Genomic DNA, 10,207 nt, shown 5'->3' on the forward strand with positions numbered 1-10,207 from the left:
TCTCAAAGCTGAAAGTGAGAGGAGAAATTTTGAGTAATCATGGAGAGGTACAAGAGGAGATACTTAAAATGAGGAATTGCCGTATGATTGGATTAAAGGAGAACAACATGCTAATGGAACCAATAGAGGAACAGGAGATTCTGCAGAGCGTCAAATCATGCGCAGGTGACAAAGTACTAGGGCCAGATGGATTCTCTATGGCTTTTTTCAGTCAGTGTTGGGACTCTATCAAACCTGAACTGGTGGCTGCAATTCAGAATTTCCAGAAGGCAGAAATCTTTGAAAGAAGCATCAATGCTACATTTGTAGCATTAATTATTAAAAAAGTGGGAGCTATGAGCTAACTGACTTCAGACCTATAAGCCTGATAGGAGGAGTATACAAGATTATAGCCAAGATTTTGGCAAAAAGACTGAAAAAGGTGATCCACAACCTAGTGGACAGACAACAAATGGCCTTCATAACAGGAAGCCATATTATGGATGCAGTATTGATAGAAAATAAGTGTGTGGAGTCCAGACAAAGAAGCAAACAACCTAGAATTCTATGCAAACTTGATATCTAGAAGGCTTATGATCACTTGAGATGGGATTTTTTTATACTGACGATGCAAAGGATGGGCTTTAGATCCAAGTGGATAAGATGGGTGAAATACTGCATTAGCACAGTAAAGTTCTCAGTCCTAATAAATAGGACCCCTTGTGGATTTTTCCTAAGTTGCACGGACTCTTCACTTTTGATGCCGCACCCGTGTCGGATTCTCCAAAAATACACTACATTTGGAGAATATGAAAAAGAATCCGAACAACACAGGATTTTTCTCCTCCCAAAGGAAACTAAGACAAGGTGATCCCCTAATATGTGTCCTCCACACCTTCCCATGACCTTAGATAGGAAGGTGTGGAGGACACGTATTAGGGTAGAAGGTTAGTAGGTAGTTTAGTGTTGGCTTGCTTAGGGTGGTTGATGTTTGCCATTGTACAAGTTGTAGTATTGTTTTTGGTATTTATCATTTTAAGTATTGTTTTCAATAATCTATCCTAGTTGTTTATTGTGTTTCGATTTGTTGCACTATTTTGTTGTTATTTTTGCTCTCTTCTAGTAGACTTTGCACAGTTTCCTTGTTACCCGCTATAGTTTCTTCATTGTCTCCTTCTTCTTTGTACCTGAATTCACTGCACTTGAGCCAAGGGTCTTTCAAGCAATATGTGATTTTACTGAGTGTCTCATAGATTCAACTTAATATTATGCTCTTGCAAGGCTTACGCTTTTGGTAACTCTGCCTACCAAGACTTACGCAAATAAGATAAATTAACCTAGTTTGGTCTCTACTATGATTCATCTTGGTTCCCAACACTGCTACTTCCACTCTACGAAAGTCAGGCCACACCTATGGATAAGAACAATATTAAAAAAAATTGAATATGAACTGAATTTGGCATCTATGTGTAGCTTCTGTGTATTCTGATGCAACCACTTGTTCAAGTTTAGGTTTTGCATTACCAGATATGTGTTCTTAATAAATGATTCTTGAGCTCCATATATGACTAGGTACCCTTCGGCCTTCCTTTGTGTTATGGATTCTTAACAAGTACCACACCAATGACATTTCATGATGTCTCAAATAATTTTATTGACATCTCTGCTTCAGAACAGTATTTTAAGCGTTATAAATTCTGTTAAAGATACAGTCTCAATGGCTTATGTTCTTTTATCAGGCCATATACTTGTACCAAGATTCCCTGATGATAAAGGAAGGGACTTTGTCTTCAACTAATTCAAAAACATCATCCAGCGTTCCATACATGATCAAATTTTACAGTGCCTTCTGGTAAATGTAGTCTTAAAATGGATTTGATCACATTACGCTAATAAGCTCCCCCAAAGCAAACATGTTTATTCATCTTTTCCCAACAATATCTCTCAAAGTTCACAAATCATAACTCAGTACATAGACAGCATTGGATCAATCAATTTGAACTCACTATGGTCATTGCTCAATTTTATATTATTTTTATTTCTTTTTCAAATATGGGGAATAGCACCCTCACCACAACAAGGCGAAAGTTCAGGTAGCGCCAGCCAACCAACTGAGCTACTAATATTTTCCCACCATTACTCAACTGATAACGAACAAACACCCAATTCCCAAATATACTTACTCGCATTACAAGAAAAAAATAACAAAAATTTCAATTGCACTTCAAAACTATTACCAAAGGAAAACATGAAAAATTGACCAAAAGTACCTCAATAACACGGGTGGCATGACCAAATCCATGGCCAGTAACATAATAAGCAAAGACAAGTGACTTCTTCTCCGATCCCACCATTCTTGAACAACCCCTTCTTCTTCTTTTTTTCTCCTTCAACAATTTGCACTCACAAAAACTTCAAAAAATCACCAAAAAAAGTAATTTTTTTTCTAATACATGAGACCCGAAATGAATTTGCAATTGGCTCAATTCAATGCATACTCAAAAACCCAGAAAAAATCTTGAAAAATAAAACTAGATTCCACTCAAAAAAAACTTCAAAAAGTCACCAAAAAAGTAATTTTTTTTATAATTTGTGAGACCCCAAATGAATTTGCATTGGCTCAATTCAATGCAAACTCAAAAACCCAGAAAAAATCTTGAAAAAACAAAACCAGATCCAACAAGATTGATGAAGAAAATGTATATCTGATCTCAATTTACTTATATATATACTACAGTATATAAAACAGAATGGTGATGTATGTATAGATAAAATCCAAATACAATATTTAATGTGAGTTAAACAGAAAGGAGAAATATAGAATATGATGAACAGAAACGCATCGATAATAGTGAGGCGGGAGAGTGTGGGATTCTCTCAATTTGGTTGTTATAATTGCTTTTTTCATGTCTAACTTTTTTTTTTGTTTTTTTTTTTTAAATCAAGCTACATTTTTTATTTTTTGGTCAACCTCTTTATTTTGAACTTTTATTTTAATTTTTTTTCCCTAAAGTAGCTAGTAGGAGTAGAGTAAATCAAGCTACATTTTTATTTTTTTGTCAACCTCTTTATTTTTGAACTTTTATTTTAAATTTTTTCCTAAAGTATCTAGTAGGAGTAGAGTATAGCAAAATGCTATGAATTAATTAAAAATATAGGTATAGTTTTGTTTTTTAGTTAAGTTTGTTCTTAGTTAATTATAAGGTTAAATATGTCCCTGTCACTTGTCATTAGTCATTACCAAAATATATAAAAATAAATTTATTTTGGATGGAATTTCTCAAATCAAGCAAAAATATTTAATGTTTCTTTAGTAGTGTTGTTGACACCCAATTTTGACCGACCTTTAGTCCTTTTGGGATTGCTATCCGATTAAATACGCATTTTAAAATATATTTTGAGTTCTAAAATTCTAGTTGATTTTGTCTAAAAAATGATATATTTTAGTATTCATAATTTACAAATTATTATATTTATTATTATCAATTTAGATTATTATATTTATCCTTAGTTAAACTCGAAATAATTACTTTACTTAAATGTTTTAATATGTAGATGTGTTTAATTTATTTGAAAATATTTTAATAAATAGTATTTTTATTAATCGAATAGCATTTCCTTGATCTTCCCTTAAATCATTTAAGGCTTAGCCTATTTTAATCTCAATCTCTTTAATTCATAGCCTATTCTATTCAACTCTTATTCCCAATTTAGCCTTTGCAATTCTAATCAACTCAAATTTTATTTAAGTTATAGCCCATAGGTTGTAAAAATCTCATCCCTTAATCTCCACCATTCATTCCTCATTTAATCCATAAGATCAGATCTTAGCCGTCCAAGCCCCTTAAATCAACGGTCCATATTCATCCAAGCATAACCTTCCTATTTTCTATCTAAAAGACAAAAACCCTAAATCAATTTTCACTCTTCTTCTTCTCCTCTCTAGCAGACCCACCGCCCTTCTCTCTTCTATCTCCCTCACTCCGGCGAGAGACAGCAACATCCAGCTACCGGAAAAACCAGCAGCTCCTCCACTAGCACCTCCAGCAGCTCCGGACAGCAGCCAGGCGAACCACCTGCAGGAGGACAAAGGCAGCAACTCCAGCGAGCTCCGGTGACAGCAGCAGCAACCAGCAGCCTGGCGAGCAGCAGCCAGCTGCCGGCAAAACAACAAGCAGCAGCGGCAAAACAGCAAGCAGCAGCACTGCGCGCCAGTCCGCGAGCCACCGGCAGCAGTTCCAGCGAACGACAGCAGCAGCAGGCTCCACTGGCGAAGCGAAACAGCAGTGACCAGGCGACTCCGGTGAGCAGTCAGCTCCAACCAGCAACTCCGGCCAGCAAGCTTCGCGACGCTCCTCTCTCCTCCGGCAAAGTCGAGGAATTCAACAACAAACGTCATTTTGACAAAAAGCTATAAGGTTAACACTTCATTTTAATGTTGACAGATCTGTACAGATCTGTCCAGGTATGACTTGCTAAATATTTTGTTGTGCATTTTTTTTTATGTTCTTGTTCTTATTCTCTCCTTAAATGCCTTATTGAGATATGAAGTTTGCCTTTGTTTTGGATAAATTCGTATATGAATTATGCTCAAATTTGTCCCAATAGTTCCAATGTTAATATTGCTCCTCTTTCGGTTGAGTATGATCTGTTTCTTATGTGAAATGATATTAATTAGGGAGTTGTTTAATTGTGGTTGATAGGTGATGGCTTGATTTCTTCCGGATATATTAATTTGTTAACTGATTATTTAAATTGCTCAATAGCACTTCGCTGTCTGAACCTTAATTTGAGGATTGCTTTAAAATTTGGCTTTAAGTGGACTTGATTATTGGCTGTATTTTTCTTCTTCCCCATATAATTGATTCATCAAAATGATGCTATTGCTATAATTATCTCTTGATAAAATGTGCAGGGATGATAACTTGTAATATTTGATTTTAACCGTGATATTATCCTTCCTAAAATAATTATTCCTTTTGATTTGTGATGTGCAATATTGATTTGGTGATGTTAATTGATTTTTGTACCTTATTTTTATGTGTAAGCTGATTGTTACTTGACCTTATTTGGTAAATTAAATAAATAAATAAATTTTGAATGAGTAAAAGAATCATTTTGCTGATTTAGTTCTTAGTTTAAGAAAATAAAATATTTCTCCTTCCAATTTTACATTGGTAATTTGTTGATTATTTTCGATTGGTACTTCCTTACCTTATTTAAGTTGTGCAAATTGTTACTTGTCTTATTTGAATCAGACTGATTTTGTCCTCTCTTATTTTAGGAAAATAATATTTTAATGAACCTTGAAATTTATCTCTTTTCCTTATTTGTGCCCCTTTACTTTTAGTATAAAAAGGACCCTTCCCTTTCATTAGAGAGAGGACACACATCCTAACTTGCTCACATATTCTAATTCTAAGTAAAAATAAAATAAAATAATTTTGCTCTCTACTCTTAAAATTTAAGTTTTCCGGTAAACATAAAGGCTTCTCTCTGTGTTGCTGTTTGCTGTGTTCAGGTCATTCTTCGGATTAAGTTCGTCTTCATTGTTGAATTATTTTAACTGCTTAACTGGTTGGTACTCTTCATACACGTATTTAATTTTGTTCTTGCATCACTATTTAGTTACTTATTTATTATGCATAAGTTCCAAAAGTTGGATAATCATAAACGATGGAAGCACCCATGTCCTTTTTATATCTCCATCTCCTTTCATTGTGTGCTTTAATATGACTATGTGTTTGCTTCATGATTATGTCTATATAATCGATCTTATAAACAATATTTTCTTTTGTTATATCTATATGTACTCGTAGCATTCCTTTCTTTGGTTTAGCAGGATTAAACTAGAAGCTCAAGATATGAAGAGTCGCCATAATAGAGAAGGATAGACAGGCTGATTTCATATTTTACTATTTTATTATTATTATTTTTTTATCATCGTTCTGTAATAATTTGTAAACTCTTAACTCTCTCTCCTATATATGTTACAACTTGGGAGATCGTCTAAGGGGAGGGGATTTACGTGCTACTTGTTTATATTTTATATTTATTCAAATGTTTTAGAACACATGCTTGTAGGATTATAATTGTTCGATTATTCGTGTTTAACTTTCTTCATTTAAAATCCGGCTTAAGGTAAAAAAATAAGTATATATATATAAATAAATTACATGCCCTTAATCACCTTTGGCTAAATACTCTAAAATGAATCACGTGTTTAATCAGTTCATTGTCTATTGTAGTTTATTTATTTGCCCCGTATGATCACTTTTTAATTATGACAAGATAAAATTGTGTACATGTTTACTACTGTATTTTGTTATAAATCACCAGCTCTCCTTTCATTAAAATAGGGAAAGTGATTAAATAATTGCCTAGTTACTAATATGCTTTATCTTAGAAATTTGCTTTAAACATTTTGCCTATAGGATTTCACTTCAAACATATTACTTGATGTAGTGATTGCATGTTGTATATTATCTAGACATCACGGCTTTAGTTTTAAAATCATGTTGATAAAAGTGTGAAATTAATCTGTTAAGTCCCTTGTTAATTCACTTTAATATGGATAATTGCTGACTTTTACATGTCTTAATCAGATGCCAACAATTTTAATATCTCTTCAATTAATTAATCCTAGCAGCATTTTTTCCAATTATTACAATTCAGCGGTAAATAATCTTAGCATGTTCACTTAGAAACCATGCCTATAGGATCTAAATAATTTTAGAAATGTAGTATGTATGCATATAGGTGTAAACTTTGTTACATCTTAGATAAATATCATGCCTATAAGTTTTACATATTTTTAAATATATTATTTGGGTGTAGAAATTAAGCATATAGGTTTCAAGTGACTTTTTATTTTTATTTTGTATTTAGAAATCATGCTTTAAGAGCTTTAATACTTTTAACTTTTAAATCACTTAGAACTCATGTATATGGGTTTACAAATCAGTTCTTAGCATGTTAATTAATTAAATAGCGTTTTGTTATAAATTTTGCCATTAACATAATTGTTTTCTGGCCATTTAGAATAAACATTGATAATTGGCCATTGCTTTTTCTGCCCATATATTTCTATCTAACTAATCTGCCCGGATAAAATCAAAAATCAATTAATAATTCTCTGCATCTGCTTTAAATATTTGCTGCCCCGATTAAATCTGCCCAGAATAATTAATGTTTGCCTTATAATAAACTGTTTTGCTTTTTCCTATAAATAAAATAATTTATTGTCCTTTTCTAGTATGTTAATCAATATAATCCGGTATGCTACCATAATTACTTGACTAAATCTGCATAATATCTCTACCCCTTTGAATAATGTTAATAAACTAAATTTGCTTCTGTAATATTTTTCTGTTATATTTCTAAAATCAATTTGATAACATCCGCCTCATGTCATAATTTTCTGCCCTCTTTAATTGTTATTTTAATATGTGTTGACCTGTATTTGTATACCCATACACTTAGCATGAAACCTTTTCACAACTCTGCGTTTGCTAGTGTGTTAATTAAAATCTAGAGGCCAATGTGAGACCTTACGTGCTAAATGCTCGTCCAAATTGTTTGACTTGGTGTTTAGGTGGGCCTTTATATTTTGTTTTGTCTAAAATTCACCCTAATAGCAGTCCAATGCCTCTTGGACCTTACGTGGGGACGCTAGACACCTTTTTAGAGACGAAAAGCATGTGGTGGTGGGGTAGGGGTAGTTGAGGCCCTATGGATATGATGACATCGACTCGGTCTAAATGACAAACCTCGGTTTTGTCTGTCCCTACGAAAAGTCGACCGAAAAAAAAATAAAAATAAAGTCGAGTGCTGATCCTAAAGTCCTTCAAAGTCTCCCTTTCCTTTGTCCCTTTATTTGTTTATTATATTTATTTGGGGTAGCTTTAATAAAAAAAAAAAAAATGTGTTTATTCTATCTAATCGTGCAAATTTCTATCCCCTCGCTCATCTCTTTATTGCGTAATATTTATTTATTATATTATCACTTAGTCTCGCATGCTTATCTAATTAACTAAAATAATTAAAGTGCCTTTAATTGCTTAATATTGTTATCACCTAGTTTTCGCATGCTTAATTAATTAAATAAATAATTAAAATGATTTTAATTGTTTAATATTATTTATCACTTAGTAACCATGCTAATTAAATAAATAATAAATGAAGTGACCATACTTGCTACTTGTAACCCCCACATATTGCATGAGATACGGTCGGGACCCACATTTGTGGACCTCGAGGGATGCCTAACACCTTCCCCTCGAGGTAACTTGAACCCTTACCCTGATCTCTGGTTCGTTGACCTTAGTTAGATTTCGCTAGGTTAGATAGGTGCCCTAACGCACCTTAATTCGTTAGGTGGCGACTCTTCATCACCCAAAACCCAAAAGAGTTGTTAGGTCGTGCACCAGAACCCGTTTTGAGAAAAACGGGGCGCGACTTTCCCCTCGAGGTAACTTGAACCCTTACCCTGATCTCTGGTTCGTTGACCTTAGTTAGATTTCGCTAGGTTAGATAGGTGCCCTAACGCGTCTTAATTCGTTAGGTGGCGACTCTTCATCACCCAAAACCCAAAAGAGTTGTTAGGTCGTGCACCAGAACCCGTTTTGAGAAAAACGGGGCGCGACAAGTGTCTCTTTATTTCTTTCTCTTGTTTCTCATATCGTCTCCTTTTTCCCCCTTTTTTTTTATAGAGAATTCACAATCACGAAGCTACCAAATCTGATGTCGTTAGACCCCACAACAGGTTGATGAGTTTTGAAGGATTCAAAACTTAAATATAATGTATTAAAGTAGATTTAAGTTAATTTTAGATATTAGATTTTTTTCGAGTTAGTTATTTATATTGGGTGTTGTTTCAATAGATTTTAAACATCACGAGGAATTAAAAATATAAAATTAAAGCTATTTGTAGTAAATTTGAATTAATTTTAGTAGAGACGCAAAGAAGAAAACACAGTACGAATATGGTATAATAGTGTATATATGTGTATAAACATCTCTAATAATTTGTATCATATTTATATCTTGAGCGTATAATATTGTATATCTAGATTTTTTAAATATTGTTGTAAAAGTATTGAAGGCATGATATTATTGTATAGTGAAGGTATAATATTATATATCGAATTTTTTCAACACTATCATATAAAATAATAAAAAAGAGCTATGCGATTAAAAACTTAATAACTTAACTACTGGAAGTGACAAAATTAAATCCAACCCACCCAACTTGCCCAATCTGTTTTAAATTGGAAAATTGGATGGATTATTGACTCGTTCATTTATTAGTTCAATCCATTAAAAAATAGGTTAATATATAATCCGAATTGGCTCATGAAAAATCTTGTCAAAATATATTTAAAAAACCTTTTCAATTATATTGTATATAGTCATAACACAAAAAATAATAATTTTATTAGATACTGAAATAGTTTTTAAAAACAAATAAAATAATTAAGCTTAGTAAAAATTGAATTAGATTAAGTTAGACTTTGACACATAATGTAACTCATTTTAATCCAAACAAATTTAAATTGAATTAGGTCTTAACCCAATTGTTGTCTCAACCCATTATGACTCGTCCAAATTTAACCCTACCCGTAACTACATTCAATGTAGGTAGCAAGGACAATTATACTTTAGTGCTGCTTTCCTATACAGTTCAAACAGAGATCATCTTTCAAATAAATACAGTTTTTTTAATTAAAAGAGACTTCTATTTTGAATTGACCAAATTCGTTTATCATCAAGGAGAATTTCACTTAAATCTAAAACCTAGTACTAATTCTTTTCAAGGTTTTAAGTAGAATTGAATTTTAGTAATGATATTTTTCATGTTCCAGTGTAGGCATTTTATCAAATTTTCAATCAAATCATTTTAGTCAATAATCTAAAGAAGTTTTGCTCGTTTCAGCAAATTTCACCAGAATGTAGTGCCAAATATTTTCACTCTTCCTGTAATAATACCAAGTAGTATTTCTGCAGCTCCACGGGAATAAAACACCAATACAAGTACATTTTTAGCGCCGCTCTCTGTTGATTAGTTCAAAATCAGCAAAAGGATGAAATCATGGGGGTACAATATAAAGATAAAATTGTTAAAACGTCATTGAAGAGAGCCAGCTACAGAGAAGTGAAGTCTTTTCAAAACCGATACTTGAGAAATATAAATACTCTTCCAAACAAGGAGCAAAACAGTTGGCATAAC

The 10,207-nt window shown here is 32.8% G+C and overlaps 1 protein-coding gene across 1 annotated transcript in view; it reads right to left on the bottom strand.

The window, feature by feature from the left end:
• LOC125823244 (L-arabinokinase-like) overlaps nucleotides 1-2,643 on the bottom strand; it is a 29,666-nt gene extending 27,023 nt beyond the window's left edge. Inside the window, exon 1 of the mRNA XM_049502641.1 lies at nucleotides 2,250-2,643. Coding sequence (XP_049358598.1) covers nucleotides 2,250-2,333 — 84 coding nt within the window. The 5' untranslated portion in view covers nucleotides 2,334-2,643. The remainder of the gene's footprint in view (nucleotides 1-2,249) is intronic.
• Nucleotides 2,644-10,207: the final 7,564 nt, after the last annotated feature.

Source organism: Solanum verrucosum, unplaced genomic scaffold (genome assembly GCF_900185275.1).
Source record: "Solanum verrucosum unplaced genomic scaffold, falcon-dt-bn FXZP01000214.1, whole genome shotgun sequence".
NCBI classification, from domain to species: Eukaryota; Viridiplantae; Streptophyta; class Magnoliopsida; order Solanales; family Solanaceae; genus Solanum; species Solanum verrucosum.